This window comes from Dipodomys merriami, unplaced genomic scaffold, assembly GCF_024711535.1.
Source record: "Dipodomys merriami isolate MVZ:Mamm:240054 unplaced genomic scaffold, mDipMer1.0.p SCAF_16, whole genome shotgun sequence".
NCBI classification, from domain to species: domain Eukaryota; kingdom Metazoa; phylum Chordata; class Mammalia; order Rodentia; family Heteromyidae; genus Dipodomys; species Dipodomys merriami.
In genome coordinates this window covers 9,736,275-9,755,193 of record NW_027202937.1, presented here as the reverse complement: position 1 = coordinate 9,755,193, position 18,919 = coordinate 9,736,275, and the positions used below count along the sequence as shown (strand labels likewise).

Sequence of the window (18,919 nt, the reverse complement as noted above, 5' to 3'; positions counted from 1 at the left end):
TGAGACTCTTATCTCCAATTAACCAGTCAAAAAAAACAGAAGTGGCACTGTGGCTTAAGTGGTATAGCACTAGTCTGAGCACAAAGAGGCTCAGGGACACCCAGGCTCTGAGTTCAAGTGCTGCAACTGACAAAGAAGAAAAAGAAAAAGAAAAAGAAAAATGTTTTTTAAGATGGGAGCCAGGGGGCATGTCTATAATTCTAGCTACTCAGAAAAATAAGATCTCAGTCAGAACCGATGTTCAAAGCCAGCTTGGAGAGAAAAGTCCTCAAGACTTCTATCTCTAAATAATCAGTAAAAATGCCAGGCTGGAGGTGTGGCTCAAGTACAGTGTTGGCTGTGGATAAAAAAACAAACAAACAAGCAAAAAAAACCCAACCCAGGCGCTGGTGGTTCACACCTGTAATCCTAGCTACTCAAGAGGCTGACATCCAGCCCAGGCAGGAAAATCCAAGAGACTTTAATCTCCAATAAGGCACCAGAAAACCAGAAGCGGTGCTGTGGCTCAAGTGGTAGAGCACTAGCCTTGAGCTGAAGAGCTGAGGGACAGTGCCCAAGCCCAGAGTTCAGGCCCCATGACCAGGAAAACAAAAAACAAAAACCCAAGTGTGAACATTACGTCCTAAATTCAAGACCTAGTACTGGTGTAACACATGTACACACAACTTGATAGATCTACCTAATAGGACATAAAAAAGGAAAAAAAAATCGCACATAATCATTACTTTTCTGTTTTGTGCCAGTCCTGGGCAATATTTGTTTTGTTGTGGGGCTTCAACTCTGGGCCTGAGAGCTGTTCCTCAGTTCTTCAGTTCAAGGTGAGCACTCTACCACTTGAGCCACAGCGCCACTTCAGTTTTCTGGTGGTTTACTGGAGGTAAAAATCTCATAGACTAGCCGGGCGCTGGTGGCTCACGCTTGTAATCCTAGCTACTCAGGAGGCTGAGATCTGAGGATCGCGGTTCAAAGCCAGCCCGGGCAGGAGAGACCGTGAGACTCCTATCTCCAATAAACCACCAGAAAACCAGAAGTGGCGCTGTAGCTCAAGTGGCAGAGTGCTCGCCTCGAGCTGAAGAGCTGAGGGACAGCGCCCAGGCCCAGAGTTCAAGCCCCACGACGGACAAAAAAAAAAAAAAAATCTCACAGACTTTCCTGCCTAAGCTGCCTTCGAACTGTGATCCTTAGATCTCAGCCTCCTGAGTAGCTAGGATTACAGGCATGAGCCACCAGTGCCCACCTACAGTCTAGGCAGTATTGCTTTGCTGTTTTGCACTTGAGGCACACCTCCACTTCTGGCTTTTTGTAGCTAATTGGAGATTTGAGTCCCATGGACCTTCCTGCCCAGGCAGGTTTGGATCCCAAATCCTTAGATTTCAGTTTCCTAAGTAGCTAGGATTGTAGGCAATATTATTTAAGTTTTCCCATGGCATGTTGGCATGTTCACTATGGTGTTTAACACTTCTCTAAGATTGTATAACATTTCCTCAGTGACAGAAGCAGAATGCTCGCCTAGGCCCTGAGTTCAAACCCTAGGACAGTCACAAAAAAACAAATACAAAAATGATATGGGGCTTATACATGTAATCTGACCTGATTTCAGCTTTCTTTTAGACATTTCAAAATACTTCAAGTTCCAAATGTATGCCCTTATTTGATCACATGTGACCATCTATTACTTCTCAGGCTCTTGTTTTTGATTTGGCAATGTCAGTGGTAGGGTGATGACTGGTTATAGGAGCTCCTCAGACTTACCAATGTTAACTGAGTCTTCCCAGTCTTCAAGCACCTCGGTAACAATGAGCACGTAGACATATGTCCTGTGCTTCCTTTCCTGATTCTGAAACACAAAGAGAAGGCTAGAGTGGGAGTTCTTCCTTGGACAGCCTGGCTGTGATTACTTTTTTTTTTTTTTTGTCTGTCCTGGGGTTTGAAATCTGGGCCCGGGCACTGGCCCTCAGCTCTTCAGCTCAAGGCTAGCACTCTACCACTTGAGCCACAGTGCCACTTCCAATTTTCTGGTGGTTTATTAGAGATAAGAGTCTCACAGACTTTCCTGCCCAGGCTGGCTTTGAACCACAATCCTCAGATCTCAGCCTCCGAAGTAGCTAGGATTACAGGTATGAGCCACTGATGCCTTGCTAGCTGTGATTACTTTAAGAGACACACCGTTACCTACAGGTCCAGAGATGTTAAAGACTTTCTTTTCTTTTCTTTTTTGCTGGTTGTGGGGCCTGAACTCTGGGCCTGGGCACTGTCCCTCAGTTCTTCAGCTCAAGGTTAGTGCCCTACCACTTCAGCTCAAGGCTAGTGCCCTACCACTTGAGCCACTTCCGGCTTTTTCTGCTTATGTGGTGTTGAGGAATCAAACTGAGGGCCTCATGCATGCAAGGCAAGCGCTCTACCACTGAACTACCTTCCCAGCCCTCCTTACTTTTCTTTATTGGCTTACATTAGTTATGGGGAGGGGGGAGGGTTCACTTTACATTGCCACACACATATATAGTATATTCCAATCAATTTCAACCCTCCATCATATTCGTCGGCTCTCTCCCTCTAAATCCTTTTGCTTTTTACCTTGCTATACGCATGGCCCTTAAAAAACAGTCTACCTGCTGGGCGCTGGTGACTCACGCCTGTAATTCTAGCTACTCAGGAAGCTGAGATCTGAGGATCATGGTTCAAAGCCAGCCCGGGCAGGAAAGTCCGTGAGAGTCTTATCTCCAATAAACCACTAGAAAACTGGAAGTGGCACTGTGGCTCAAGGGGTAGAGCGCTCGCCTTGAGCTGAAGAGCCCAGGGACAGCACCCAAGCCCAGAGTTCAAGCCCCATGACCGACCAAAAAAACAAAAAACCAATCTACCTGGATGTGAAGGCAATATGGCTGCAATATCTGTCACGCAATGATTGCCAGGGTTGATTCAGCTGATCTGGCTGACTAGGCAGGTGTCCCCTTCCTCCCTCACCGCTCCATGTGTGTCCCTCCCATGCTGGGTTGAAGAGGACAATCATCCCTGACAGACAGGACCGGTCTTTGGTCAAGGTTATGAGTAGCTGCACTCCCCTATTAGAACCTCCAAACAAGCTCTCAGAAAAGTCTACCAGGGCTAGAAATGTGGCTCAGTGGTAGAGTACTTGCCTAGCATGCATCAAGCTCTGGGTTCAATTCCTCAGTACCACAAAAACAGAAAAAGCCAAAGCGGTGCCATGGCTCAAGTGGTAGAGTGGTAGTGGTAGGGTGCAAAAGAAGCTTGGGGAACAGTGCCCAGGCCCTGAGTTCAAGTACCAGGACTGGCAAAAACAAAAAACAGTCTACCAGCCAAGTGTCGGTGGCTCATGCCTGTAATCCTAGCTACTCAGGAGGCTGAGATCTGAGGATCACGGTTCAAAGCCAGCCCGGGCAGGAAAGTCCATGAGACTCATCTCCAATTAACCACTAGAATACTGGAAGTGGTGCTGTGGCTCCAAGTGGTAGAGCACTAGCCTTGAACTGAAGAACTGAGGTATAGCCCAGGCCCAGAGTTCAAGCCCCACAACAAAGAAAAAAAAAAAAGTCTACCCTGAATATGAAGCATACCCTTTGGCTAGGCCTGGAAAACAAAGGCTTTACAATAATCTTGCCCACTCCTTCCCCTAACTGCAACTTCAACAGGAGTGCTGTTACCTTTTTAAGAAAAAGGACTGGGGACAGGGGGAGGATGGGAAAGGATGGGAAGGGGAAACAAAGGAGGAGGCTACAATGCTTGTTAAGAAATGTACTCATTATCTTGCCCATGTAATTGTAACTCCTCTGTACAGTATTTTCACAATAAAAAAAAAAAAAGGAAAAGGACTGTATGAATTTAACTAGATATGACACTAGGCGAGAGGACAGGAGGGGACACTATGGAGGCTTCGGCTTTTGGTGGCCCCAGGATACACACAGGCTGAGTACCATACATCTCCCTTCTCCTACTTACCCCCCACCCCCCCACCCCTTTTGTCTGTCATGGGGCTTGAACTCTTAAGCCTGGGCATTGTCCCTGAGCTCTTCAGCTCAAGGTAAGTGCTCTACCACTTGATCCACAGCCCCACTTCCAGTTTTCTGGTGGTTAATTGGAGGTAAGAGTATCACAGATTTTCCTGCCTAGGCTCCCTTTGAACCACAATCCTCAGATCTCAGCTTGCTGAGAAGCTAGGATTATAGGCGGGAGCCACTGGCACCCGGATCTTTCTTTTCACCTTCATTCATACCTTTGCCATGCCCACTTCCTCAGCTTTCCTTCCACCTCAGTAACTACTATGTTCTACTTTTTTTTGCCTCATCTAATACTTTTCCTTATACCATGAGAGGAAGAAAATGGTAGTAATGGGGAAAACCTCCCCCCCCTCAAAAAAATCTTATGAAAGCCCTAAGTATGGGCTGAGAATGTGGTTTAGTGGTAGAGTGCTTGCCTAGCAAGCATGAAGCCCTGAGTTTGATTCCTCAGTACCACATAAACAGAAAAAGCCGGAAGTGGCACTGTGGTTCAAGTGGTATAGGCTAGCCTTGAGCAAAAGAAGCCCAGGGACAGTGCCCAGACCTGGTGCCAGTGGCTCACGCCTGTAATCCTAGCTACTCAGGAGACTGAGAACTGAGGATTGAGGTTCAAAGCCAGCCAGGGCAGGAAAGTCCATAAGACTCTTATCTCCAATAAACCCTTCAGAAAATCGCTGTGGTTCATGTGGTAGAGTGCAAGCCTTGAGCTGAAGAGTTGAGGGACAGTGCTCAGGCCCAGAGTTCAAACCCCAGAACTGACAAAAAACAAAAAAACAAAAAACAAAACCTCCTCCCCCCCACTATTCTCTGCTGTCCGGCTTTGTTGACAACTGATAGAACACAGATGATTTACTTCCTAGATTAGGACTATGTTAGCCATTTCTCCCAAATATAATAACAGACTTACCTCAAAAATCCCAACTAATCTTCCCAATGTCCCTTTTACTCCAGCCTAAAAGAAGAAAAAGAAAAATTAGTATACTGACATGGTTATGGTGCTGGCTTCATTCTGAAAAATAACCTAAAGCAAAACAGCTGGTGGCATGGCTCACAGGGCAGAGTATCTGCTTAACAAGAATAAGGCTTGAGTTCAAAACTCAGTACTGCCCCCTCAACCAACAGCCGGGTGTGGGTGACTCACGCCTGTAATCCTAGCTACTCAGGAGGCTGAGATCTGAGGATCACGGTTCTAAGCCAGCTGGGGCAGGAAAGTCCGTGAGACTCTTATCTCCAATAAACCACTAGAAAACAGGAAGTAGCGCTGTGGCTCAAGCAGCAAAGCACTCTTCTTGTGCTGAAGAGTGCAAGGAGCTGAAGAGCCCAAGCCCAGAGTTCAAGCCCCACATCTGACAAAAACAAAAAGAAAAAAACACACACACACAAAAAAACCCAAGAGGACACAGCCTGGCAGACCCCAGGACTATGGTTATACAAAGGTTTCTTGCATTTCACATCCAGACTAGTAATGGCAGTGCGCATACTAGGAAGGAGTCCCTCTCAGCAATTCGACTAGTCTCTACTCTCTTCCTACTGAAAAGCTGACCAAACAGATCAAGGTGATCAATCAAGGCCAATGAAGGCATGTCTAAAATATTTTGAAATATGCATTATACCATGTATTCATTCATAGAACAACCTCCACATTGGAGGTCTAACTTGATGATTTTTTTTTTCTGTTGGTTGTAGAGCCTGAACTCTGGGCCTGGGCGCTGTCCCTCAGCTCTTCAGCTCAAGGCTAGCGCTCTACCACTTGAGCCATAGTGCCACTTCCAGTTTTTTCTGCTTATGTGGTGCTGAGGAATTGAACCCAGGGCCTCATGCATGCGAGGCAAGCACTCTACCACCAAGCCACCTTCCCAGCCCTGGAGGTCTAACTTGAGACAGAAAACAGTGCTGAGGTCATAGGTACAACAGTGTACAGGTGAGATGCAGGGAGGGCTCAGAGTGAGATCCTTGGCTGACTTGCTTGGCTGTAAGAGATCAGAGGTCAGCAGCCTGCAGGATCTCAGAAGAGCACAAGCCAACAAAACATACTCCGGTGACATGTTATGACAGTAAAATGACAAGACAGTGCAGAGGGCAGGGCAACTTCAGTGGCCGCTTAAACTACCTTAATACAAACCTTCTGTCTGCCACTGTCATTTTTTTTTTTTTTTTTTTTTACCAGTCCTGGGGGCTGAACTCAGGGCCTGGGCACTGTCCTTGAGCTTCTCTTGCTCTACTACTTGAGCCACAGTGCCACTTTCAGTGCTGGTACTGAGAAATCAAACCCAGGGCTTCATGCCTATGAAGCAAGCACTCTTATCACTAAGCCACAATTCTAGTCCCTGTCCTTACTTTTTAGATGTCTTCCTAATGCAGGTTAACCTTTTACTCAATTCCAATTCACGAATTTTCAAGTATAGCCAGGAGATGTTTCTTTTCTTTTTTGTTCCCCACTTCCCTCCCTTTTTTTTTTTGGTCGGTCGTGGGCCTGAACTCTGGGCCTGGGCGCTGTCCCTCAGCTCTCCACTAGCACTCTACCACCTGAGCCACAGTGCCACTTCTGGCCTTTTCTGCTTAGGTGGTGCTCAGGAATTGAACCCAGGGTCTCATGCATGCAAGGCATGCACTCTACCACTGAACTACCTTCCCAGCCCTCTCTTTTTCTTTCTTTTGGTAGTGGGGCTTGAACTTGGGGCCTAGGCACTGTCCTTGAGCTCTTTGGCTCAAGGCTAGCACTTTACTACTTTGAGCCACAGTACAACTCCTAGTTTTCTGGTATTTAATTGAACATCAGTGCCTCATGGACTTTCCTGCCTGGGCTGGCTTTCAACTGTTATCCTCAGATCTCCACCTCCTGAGTAGCAAGAATTACAAGTGTAAACCATTAATGCCCAGTGAGGATATCCTTCATTTCTACCTGCCCTTTCCACACAGTTCTATTTCTACTACATATGCTTATGTTTTTATTATTCCCCCACTTCAGTAATCAGGCCTTAAGCTCTTGCTCAGTTTCTTGCTCAAGAGTGGTGCTCTAACCACCTAAACCACAAATCCAGTCTCACTTTTTACTGGTTATTGTAGAGATGGACTCTCAGACTTTTGTCTGTGCTGACTTTGAGTAGAAATCCTCCAAGTCTCAGCATCCTGAGTAGCTAGGACTATAGATGTCAGCAATAAGTAACTGTTTTGTTCTTTTAAAATAAGTTATTTATTTTCTCTTTGAATATCTAGAAAGCATACTCCTTTTCCTCTGAGGTAAATTCATGAATTTATGGGTTTTTTTTTGTTTTGTTTTGTTGGTCCTGGGGCTTGAACTCTGGGCTTGGGTGGTGTCCTTCAGCTCTTCAGCTCAAGGTGAGAACTCTACCACTTTAGCTACAGTGCCACTTCTGGTTTTCTGAGTGGTTTATTGGAGATAAGAGTCTCACAGACTTTCCTACCCCAGCTGGCTTTGAACCGTGATCCTTAGATCTCAGCCTCCTGAGTAGCTAGGATTATAGGTGTGAGCCACCTGCGCCCGGCTGAATTTATGTTTTGAGAGGTTCACAACTCTCCTGATCCAGATTTGGGGTACTGGTTGGTATTCCAGGGGAATATGGTAGCTACAGAACCAGAGTTGCTGGCATACTGCTTCCTGGTATCTAGGCCCAGTCCTGTCAAAATTCCCTCTTGGTATCCTTCCATTTCCCAGTCTTTTTCAGGAGAGGCCCTTGAACTCATCTTCCTCCAAATGGCTCACCCACCAACCACACAAAGCCAGTCAGGCTGTGGCTTTTCCTTGGCTGTTCTGCAAATCCATGGAAGTGTCTGCTTTCCTTTTGGACCAGGTTGTCTTTTTAGCATTTATTACACTGTATCTGTATTTGTTGGGAACAGAAGGTGAAAGGTGTAGAAAAGAAAACCTGGAAGAGCCTGGATAGGGTTAGCAGTCATTCTGATTACTACTGCCACTTTACCTACTTGTGGACCAAGTAGGATTGAGTGAGGGGGCAGGTTGAGGCTGGGAAGGGATCTGAAGGGTAAACAAAGGAGGAGGCTACAATGCTTGATAAGAAATGTACTCATTATCTTGCCCATGTAATTGTAACCCCTCTGTACAGTATGTTCACAATAAAAAATAAATAAAAAATAAAAATTAATGTAGGGGGGCTGGGAAGGTGGCTCAGTGGTAGAGCGCTTGCCTTGCATGCATGAGGCCCTGGGTTTGATTCCTCAGCACCACATAGGCAAAAAGAAAAAAGCTAGAAGTGGTGCTGTGGCTCAAGTGGTAGAGTGCTAGCCTTGACCTGAAGAGCTGAGGGACAGTGCCCAGGCCCAGAGTTCAGGCCCCATGACTGGACCCCCCCCAAAAAAAAAAAATTCATGTAGGGGCTGGGAAGGTAGCTCAGTGGTAGAGTGCCTGCCTTGCATACATGAGGCCCTGGATTTGATTCCACAGCACCACATAAGCAGAAAAAGCCAGAAGTAGCACTGTGGCTCAAGTGGTAGAGCACTAGCCTTGAGCTGAAGAGCTGAGGGACAGCACCCAGGCCCCAGGACTGACAAAAAAAAGAATAAAAAAGAATTAATGTAAAAATCTTCTAAATACAATAGCTACTCACTAAGTATAGAATGAACAGAATTTTACATAAGTATTCTGAAATATTTAAGTGATTTTTAATAATAGACACAATAGAAGCTGATAATAAAGACCTAGGTTCTTGGATGATTTTTATTTATTTATTTATTGTCAGTTGTGGGGCTTGAACTCTAGGTTTGGCCACTGTCCCTGTGCTCTTCAGCTCAAGGAGAGTGCTCTACTACTTGATCCCCAGTACCATTTCCAGTTTTCTGGTTGTTAACTGGAGATAAGAGTCTCATAGATGTTCATGCCCGGGCTGGCTTTGAACTGTGATCCTCAGATCTGAGCCTCCTGAGTAGCTAGGATTACAGGTGTGAGCCAACAGCACTCGGTTTGGATGATTTTATTTTAAAAATATTATTCTTATTTTTGCTAGATCAGGGCTGGTTAAAGTCATAAGGACTTTTCTGCCCAGGCTAGCTCAGAGTCGCAATCCTCAGATCTCAGTCTCCTGGATTGCTAGGATTATATAGGTATGAGCCACTGGCAAGCGCCTTGAATTCTTACCAATTATGTCAAGGAATTTTATTCCTCACTCTCCCCATGTGCCTATTTTCTTTACTACTTTATAGCCCTATTCTATATCCATCTATCCATCTTGCTCCTGCAATGCAGGAGCCTGATTCCAGGCAGCCCAGAATGCCTGCACTGCAACCCTCAGGTCTCAGCCTCCTGAGTAGCTAAGTTATAGGTGTGAGCCACTGGTACCCAGCTGTTTTCTTTCTTTATTATTTATTTATTTATTTATTTTTGGGTCCAGTCGTGGGGCCTGAACTCTGGGCCTGGGGGCTGTCCCTCAGCTCTTCAGCTCAAGTCTAGCACTCTACCACTTGAGCCACAGCGCTACTTCCGGCTTTTTTCTTTTTGCTTTTGTGGTGCTAAGGAATCGAACCCAGGGCCTCATGCATGCAAGGCAAGCACTCGACCACTGAGCCACCTTCCCAGCCCCTGTTTTATTTATTTATTTATTATTTATTTTTTTTTTTTGGTCGGTCGTGGGGCTTGAACTCTGGGCCTGGGCGCTGTCCCTCAGCTCTTCAGCTCAAGGCGAGCGCTCTACCACTTGAGCTACAGCGCCACTTCCGGTTTTCTGGTGGTTTATTGGAGATAGGAGTCTCACGGTCTCTCCTGCCCGGGCTGGCTTTGAACTGCGATCCTCAGATCTCAGCCTCCTGAGTAGCTAGGATTACAGGCGTGAGCCACCAGCGCCCGGCTTATTTATTTATTTTTTAATTAAAAAAAAATTTTTTTTTGGGTCCAGTCGTGGGGCCTGAACTCTGGGCCTGGGCGCTGGCCCTCAGCTCTTCAGCTCAAGGCTAGCACTCTACCACTTGAGCCACAGCGCTACTTCCGGCTTTTTTCTTTTTGCTTTTGTGGTGCTAAGGAATCGAACCCAGGGCCTCATGCATGCAAGGCAAGCACTCGACCACTGAGCCACCTTCCCAGCCCCTGTTTTATTTATTTATTTATTATTTATTTTTTTTTTTTGGTCGGTCGTGGGGCTTGAACTCTGGGCCTGGGCGCTGTCCCTCAGCTCTTCAGCTCAAGGCGAGCGCTCTACCACTTGAGCTACAGCGCCACTTCCGGTTTTCTGGTGGTTTATTGGAGATAGGAGTCTCACGGTCTCTCCTGCCCGGGCTGGCTTTGAACTGCGATCCTCAGATCTCAGCCTCCTGAGTAGCTAGGATTACAGGCGTGAGCCACCAGCGCCCGGCTTATTTATTTATTTTTTAATTAAAAAAAAATTTTTTTTTGGGTCCAGTCGTGGGGCCTGAACTCTGGGCCTGGGCGCTGGCCCTCAGCTCTTCAGCTCAAGGCTAGCGCTCTACCACTTGAGCCACAGCGCCACTTCTGGCTTTTTTCTTCTTGTTTATGTGGTGCTGAGGAATCGAACCCAGATCCTCATGCATGCAAGGCAAGCGCTCTACTACTGAGCCACCTTCCCAGCCCCCTGTTTTATTTTTTAAACTGGGGTTTAGTTGTTGTCTTAGGAAGAAATGCTCTTAAAGAAGATTTTAGAGTTGAGGGGGAGCTTAGTGCTTGTCCTGCATGATTTCTACAAAACAAGTAATTCAGGTTACCCCATTCTGATAAGGAAGAATCTTCTTCCTCAGAGCAACTTTCATATCCCCACTCTGTCTCCAATATTGCCTGAAGCAACCTGAGAGCAAGTTATTTTTGTCTCTCATATGATTTGTACATGCAGGATCCCATCTGACAGATGGCTCAAACATTTGCCGATAAAGATTTGGTTTATAGTACATTAAGTTTAGTCCAGTCAGGGTGCTGGCATGGACCTGTTTTTCTCAAATCATAGGGAAAGATCTACAAGTTCAACCAAAGTGCTTTCCCAACTTCAAAGGATACAGTAAGTATCAGTCAGGAATTGTGGTACATGCCTGTAATCCCAGCACTCAGGAAGCTGAGGATCTCAGGTTTCAGCTCAACCTAGGCAACACAGTAAGAGACTTTGCCTCAAAACAAACAAATAGAAAATTGCCACCCAAACAATAAAATATGCAATGTCAATTCTAATATTAATCTAGTTAACAAAATAAACTATTTTATTTTGGTTTTGGTAGTACTAGAATTTGAACTCAGGGTCTTGAGTTTGTTAGGCAGGTACTCTTATCACTTAAGCCATAGTCAAACTTTTATTTATTTATTTTTTGGGTCCGGTCGTGGGGCCTGAACTCTGGGCCTGGGAGCTCTCCCTCAGCTCTTCAGCTCAAGGCTAGCACTCTACCACTTGAGCCACAGCGCCACTTTCCGGCTTTTTTCTTTTTGCTTATGTGGGGCTGAGGAATCGAACCCAGGGCCTCGAGCATGCAAGGCAAGCGCTCTACCACTGAGCCACCTTCCCAGCCCCCAAACTTTTATTTTTAAAAAATAATTTTATTGTTATTGTTAGGGTGTTGTACAGAGGGACTACCATTTTATACTGTTTCTGTTGTTGTTTTTGCCAGTCCTGGGGCTTGTGAAGTTTCCTGCTTGGGCTGGTTTCAAACTATAATCCTCAGATCTCAGCCTTCTGAATAGCTAGGATTATAGATGTGAGCCACCAGCACTGGGCTGTTTTTTTTTTTTTGGCCAGTCCTGGGGCTTTTACTCAAGGCCTAGGCACTGTCCCTGAGATTCTTTTACTCAAGGGTAGCAGTCTACCACTTGAGACACAGCCCTGCTTCTGACTTTTTCTGTTTATAAGGTACTGAGGAACTGAACACAGGGCTTCATGCATACTAGGGAAGCACTCTACCACTAATCCACATTCCCAGCCCTCAGACTTTTTTTTGGTCAGTTGTGGTGCCTGAACTCTGGGCCTGAGCACTGTCCCTCAGCTCTTCAGCTAAAGGTTGGTATAGCGCTCTACTACTTGAGCCACAGTGCCACTTCTGGCTTTTTTCTTTTTGCTTATGTGGTGCTGAGGAATCAAACCCAGGGCCTCATGCATTCAAGGCAAGCGCTCTACCACTGAGCCACCTTCACAGCCCTTGACTACTTTAAAAAAAAAAAAAAAAGCATGAATGTCTCTTTCCTTGGAGGGAGGGGTTATTATTGGGGTAGAAACACTTGTCTAAGAGGTCTGGACTGACAGGGATGACCTTAGTGATTGTCATCTTTTCCTGGGTATGAATAAAGAGCTCAGGAGAGTGGGCCTAAAGCAATCTACCACAAAAACCCTGGCTTTGATGTTCAATTTGGATATTCAGTTTGGATGGGTGAATCATCACTTTCTTTGCTTTTATCTTTTAGCAGTACTAAGGTTTTTCAACTCAGGGCCTCAAACTTGCTAGGTTAAGTACTCTACCACTTGAGCCATGCTTCTAGCTCTTTCTTGCTTTAGTTCTTTTTCAGATAAAGTCAGATTTTTTGCCTGGGGCTATTCTCAGATTACAATCCTCTTACCTACATGATTCTCACATAGTTGGGATTATAGCTATATATTAGCATGGTTTAGCTTATTTGTTTACTTTATTTTATTTTTTTTATTGTGAAAATACTGTACAGAGAGGTTACAATTACATGGGCAAGATAATGAGTACATTTCTTATCATGCATTGTAGCCTCCTCCTTTGTTTCCCCTTCCCGGTTTAGCTTATTTGTTCAGATGGGGTATCACTAACTTTTTGCCCAGGCTGGTCTTGAAGCCCAATTCTGATCTCAGCCTCCCAAGTAGCTGTGATTACAGCCAGCTTTAATAAGCCACTGTACCCCCACCACCACCCTCACACACTTTCTTTCTTTCTTTCTTTTTCCCCCTTAATATGAGAGAGTTTCTTTCCCTGCAGCCCAGACTGTTCTTGAACTCAAGATCCTCCTGAGTGCTATAGTGTGCTGGGATAACAGGTAAGCCCCACACTTGGGACTGGACCATTATCATCTGAAAGAGTTTTGTTCCCTCTACCACGGGCATTTTGACTGACACAGATAGTTTTACATAAAGTACTTTCTATCCTCCTTGCTTTCAGGAATATCCAGATTCTGTTCAGGTTGTAGACTTGACACACACAGAAGAGACATGCCTAAGCAAGCATGGGGAATCCAACTGGCCTCTGAGTGACCAGTTCTGCTAGTGGCTCCTGGGAGACTGTCTCTTGTGGACTGTGGGAAAGATGTCCTCCCATGATAAAGGAAGCCTCATTTGCTAGTCAGGTGGGGCACTGCTGTGGTCATTTTGTGACCATAAGAAGAAGGTAAAAAGACAAAGAGAAGGAGGGAAAAAGGACAAAGGGTAAACAAATACAGCAGTGAAACTCACTGTCCACTATGTTGAAAATGAACTATACAACTTATAGGTAGGGACAGGAAGAAAAACTGTGAATGAGGGAAGGGGTAACAAGGTCCAAAAAGAACTGTACTCACATGCTGGGCAATGGGGGCTGACACCTATACTAACTACTCAGGAGACTGAGATCTGAGGATCATGGCTCAAAGCCAGCCCAGGCAGGAAAGTCTGTGAGACGCTTATCTCCAATAAACCACCAAAAAGCCAGAAGTGGTACTGTGGCTCAAGTAGAACGCTAGCCTTGAGCTGAGGGACAATGTCCAAATCCAGAATTCAAGCCCCATGACCTCAAAAAAAAAAAAAAAAAAAAAAAAAAAAAAAAGCATCTTGGATCAATGTCACCCCTTTTATCATTCTCTCTCAAATATGAAAAAAAATTTTTTTGGTCTTTTCTTTTTTGGTATACTGGGGACTGAATCCAGGACTCCGCACTTGCTAGGCAAGCATTTTGTCATTGAGCTTCATCCTAGCCCAAACATGAATATCCCCCCACCCCCCCGCCCGGTTCTGAGGCTTGAACTCTGGGCCTAGGCTCTGTCCCTGAGCCTCTCTGTGCTCAAGGCTAGTGCTCTACCACTTGAGCCACAGCAGTACTTCCAGCTTTTTCTGTGTATGTAGTACTGAGGAATCAAACCCAGGGCGTTATGCATAATAGGCAAGCACTCTATCACTAAGCCACATTCCCAAACATGAATTCTTTTGTTGTTGTTGTTGGTTGTGGAGCTTGAACTCTGGGCCTGGGCGCTAACCCTCAGCTCTTCAGCTCAAGGCTAGCGTTCTACCACTTGAGCCACAGCATCCATTTCCAGCCTTCTCTGTTTATGTGGTGCTGAGGAATCAAACCCAGTGCCTTAGGCATGTGAGACAAACACACCACCATTGGGCCACCTTCCCAGCCCCCAAACATGAATTCTTTTTTTTTTTTTTTTTTGTCGGTCATGGGGCTTGAACTCTGGGCCTGGGCACTGTCCCTGAGCTCTTCAGCTCAAGGTGAGTGCTGTACCTCTTGAGCCATAGTGCCACTTCTGGTTTTCTAGTGGTTTATTAGAGGTAAGAGTCTCACGGACTTTTCTGCCCAGGCTGGTTTTGAACCGTGACCCTCAGTCTCAGCCTCCTCAGTAGCTAGGATTACAGGCGTGAGCCACCGGCACCTGGCTATCTTCTTAAGTGACAAAAGCCCATGGTGTTGAAGCATCGGTTAGGTATTTTATCCGCAGCTGAAAGCTTCCTATTACTCCCTTTCTGAGGAAGCTAACAAAGATTCTGAACATTTAAGGATCTATGAAACAGCCTCAAAGCTTTCTCTATCGGAGCAATAAGTCCAGTTTTAAAAGGAGCTTAGGGCAGCAACTCCAATGCAGGCATCTGCATGAAAACACCCATGAGCAACACATTCAAGGAATGTGAAGATAGATACAGTCGATGGGGGAAATCAGTTGAGGTCCAATGTAATCAACTCATGATTTTTTATTTTTTAAAATTTTTCATTATTTTTATTATTTTTATTTTTTATTTATTTTTTTGGGTCTGGTCGTGGGGCCTGGACTCTGGGCCTGGGCGCTGTCCCTCAGCTCTTTAGCTCAAGGCTAGCGTTCTACCACTTGAGCCACAGCGCCACTTCCGGCTTTTTTCTTTTTGCTTATGTGGTGCTGAGGAATCAAACCCAGGGCCTCATGCATGCAAGGCAAGCACTCTACCACTGAGCCACCTTCCCAGCCCATTTTTAATTTTTTTTATTGTGAAAATACCATAGTACAGAGGGGTTACAATTACATGGGCAATGTAATGAGTACATTTCTTATCAAGCATTGTTGCCTCCTCCTTTGTTTCCCTTCCCCCCATTTGTTTTGTCATGGCCTAGGCACAGTCCCAAAGCTTTTTCCACTCAAAGGTAGTGCTCTACCACTTTTAGCCATAGTGCCACTTCTAGTAATCTGGTGGTTAATTGAAGATACAAATTTCTCACACTTTCCTGCCTGGGCTGGCTTTGAACCTAGTTCCTTAGATCTCAGTCTCCTAAGTAGCTATGATTACAGGCATGAGCCACCTGCACCCAGCTTCATGATTTTTAAATATTTATTTATTTTTATTTTTGCCAGTCCTGGGGCTTGAACTCAGGGCCTGGGCACTGTCCCTGCAGTTGTTTTGCTTAAGACTAGTACTTTAACACTTGAGCCACAATGCCACTTCTACCTTTCTCTACTTATGTGGTACTGGGGAATTGAACACAGAGTTTCATGCATCCTGGGCAAGTACTCTACCACTAAGCCACAATCCCAGCCTTTTCACATTTTTTTGTTGTTGCTTTTGTCAGTTGTGGGGCCTGGGTGCTGTTCCTAAGCTCTTCAGCTTAAGGCTAGAGTTCTACCACTTGAGCCACAGTGCCATTTCCAGTTTTCTGGCAACTAATTGGAGTTTCACAGACTTTCCTGCCCAGGCTTGGCTTTGAACCATGATCCTCAGATCTCAGGCTCCTGAGTAGCTAGGATTATAGGCGTGAGCCACCAGCACCTGGTCCTTTATGTTTTTTTTTTTGTTTGTTGTCAGTCCTGGGGCTTGAACTCTGGGCCTGGGCTCTGTCCCTCAGCTCTTCAGCTCAAGGCTAGCGCTCTATCACTTGAGCCACAACACCACTTCTGGCTTTTTCTGTTTATGTGGTACTGAGGAATCAAACTCAGGGCCTCATACATGCAAGGCTAGCATTCTAGCACTGAGCTACCTTCCCAGCCCCTCCTTCATGTTTTTTTAATGAAAGATTTCAAACATCAAAAGGAAAACTGCTAGGCATTGGTGGCTCACACATGGTTCAAAGCCAGCCCAGGTAGGAAAGTTCCTGAGACTCTTATCTCCAAATAACTATGAGAAATCCAGAAGTAGCTCTATGGTTCAAAGTGTAGAGTGCTAGCCTTGAGTGAAAAAGCTCAAGGACAGTGCCCAGACCCTGAGTTCAAACCTTACAACTGAAAACAAAAACAAAAACAAAATATTTACAAATCATTTTTTTCTTTTTTTCTTTTTTTGGGTCCGGCCGTGGGAGCTGAACTCTGGGCCTGGCGCTGTCCCTCAGCTCTTCAGCTCAAGGCTAGCGCTCTACCACTTGAGCCACAGCGCCACTTCTGGCTTTTTTCTTTTTGCTTATGTGGTGCTAAGGAATTGAACCCAGGGCCTCATGCATGCGGGGCAAGCACTCTACCACTGAGACACCTTCCCAGCCCCTCATTTTGTATCTTTATTTATTTATTTTTATTTTATTTTTATTTTTTTGTCGGTCGTGGGGCTTGAACTCTGGGCCTGGGCCCTGTCCCTCAGCTCTTCAGCTCAAGGCGAGCGCTCTACCACTTGAGCCACAGCGCCACTTCCGGTTTTCTGGTGGTTTATTGGAGATAGGAGTCTCACGGTCTCTCCTGCCCGGGCTGGCTTTGAACCGCGATCCTCAGATCTCAGCCTCCTGAGTAGCTAGGATTACAGGCGTGAGCCACCAGCGCCCGGCTGTATCTTTATTTTTTAAGTAAGATCTTATTGAACCCAACTACACTTTTGGGGCTAGGGATACATATGGTGTTTTTTTGTTGTTATTGTTGTCGGTCATGGGGCCTGAACTCTGGGCCTGGGCACTGACCCTCAGCTCTTCAGCTCAAGGCTAGCACTCTACCACTAGAGCCACAGCGGCAATTCCGGCTTTTTCTGCTTATGTGGTGCTGAGGAATCGAACCCAAGGCCTTGTGTATCATGAGGCCCTGGGTTCCATTCCTCAGCACCACATAAGCAAAAAGAAAAAAAGCCAGAAGTGGCGCTGTGGCTCAAGTGGTAGAGCGCGCTAGCCTTGAGCTGAAGAGTTGAGGGACAGCGTCCAGGCCCAGAGTTCAGGCCCCACGACCGATCCAAAAAAAAAAAAAGAGTCTGAACTCAGGGGTTCATAGTTGCAGGTGAGACTTTACCATCTGACTCTGCCTTATGAATAGCTATAATTACAGGCAAACACTACTATGTACAGCCTTATGTAAGCCCTGGGTTCAAGTGATACATCTCAGTCTCCCAAGTGCTAGGACATACATGTGCCTCGACATGTCTGGCTGGTGTTCTTTTTAAAAAAATAAAATAAAAAGAGGGCTGGGAATGTTGCTTAGTGGCTTGCCTAGCATACATGAAGCTTTGGTTCCATTTCTTAGTACCACATAAACAAAAAAAAAAAAAACCAGAAGTAGCACTGTGGCTCAAGTGATACAGTGCTAGCCTTGAAGATTCCTGTCTCCTAAAAGAGGTGATTAATTAATCACTTGAAGTCACTGTTAACCACTCCCTTGAATATTTTAACCTTTTACTAGTCAAGTGTGTATCCATTATTAACAGGATATGGTATTTTCTGCAAGCTTTTATTTAATTAAAAATATGACACCTAGCCGGGTGTCGGTGGCTCATGCCTATAATCCTAGCTACTCAGGAGGCTGAGATCTGAGAATCATAGTTCAAAGCCAGCCAGGCAGGAAAGTCCATGAGACTCTTATCTCCAATAAACCACTCAGTAAACCAGAAGTGGCACTGTGGCTCAAGCGGTAGAATGATCACCTTGAGCTGAAGAGCCCATGGAAAGCACCCAAGCCCAGAGTTCAAGCCCCATGACTAATAACAACAACAAAAATTGTGTTTGTTGTTAGATATTCCCTCCTCCCTTTTTCTGGTCAATATAATGAGTGTGAAGTTGTATCATTTATTTCCCGTTTTTGGTGCTGCTGAGGATGGAACCCAAGGCCTTGAGCACACTAGACAATGGCTTACTGTTGAACTACAGTCCTAGACTTTTTTTTGAGACAGTCTTGCTATGTAGCTTAGTCTGGCCTTTATCTCTTGTAAACTCGGCTGGCTCAGACAGTCCTCCTGCCTGCACCTCCTGAGCGCTGGGATTATAGACATTCACTACCATGCCATATCATTTTTATCTTTTTTGGGGGTTAGGGGGATATACCAGTCCTGGGACTTGAATTCAATTTAGTACCTGAACTCAGGTACTAAGTCCTAAGCCCTATCCCTGAGCTTTTTGCTCAAGGCTAGCACTCTACCACTTGAGCCACAGCTCCTTCTGTTTTTTTTTCACACACAAAAAAAATAAATAAATAAATTTGTTTTTGTTGGTCGTAGGGCCTGAACTCTGGGCCTGGGTACTGTACCTCAGCTCTTCAGCTCAAGGCTAGCATTTTACCACTTGAGCCACAGAGCCTCTTCTGGCTTTTTCTGCTCATGTGGTGCTGAGGAATCGAACCCAGGGCCCCATTGCATACAAGGCAAGCACTTTACCACTGAGCCACCTTCCCAGCCCCTAAGAAATGTCTGTTATTTAAGTGTTTCAATCTAAATTCTATTTTGTCCGATGCATTTTTTTTGGGGGGGGGGTTCTGTTGTGGGGCCTGAACTCTGGGCCTGGGCGCTATCCCTCAGCTCTTCAGCTCAAGGCTAGCGCTCTACCACTTGAGCCACAGCGCCACTTCTGGCTTTTTTCTTTTTGCTTATGTGGTG

At 45.6% G+C, this 18,919-nt stretch overlaps 1 protein-coding gene across 1 annotated transcript in view; it reads right to left on the bottom strand.

The window, feature by feature from the left end:
- The window catches only part of Nudt3 (nudix hydrolase 3), a 66,864-nt gene that overhangs the window by 10,160 nt on the left and 37,785 nt on the right, over window positions 1–18,919 (bottom strand). The window contains exons 3-4 of the mRNA XM_070023948.1: window positions 4,924–4,968; window positions 1,753–1,837 (exon numbers count right to left, since the gene is read on the bottom strand). Coding sequence (XP_069880049.1) covers window positions 1,753–1,837; window positions 4,924–4,968 — 130 coding nt within the window. The remainder of the gene's footprint in view (window positions 1–1,752; window positions 1,838–4,923; window positions 4,969–18,919) is intronic.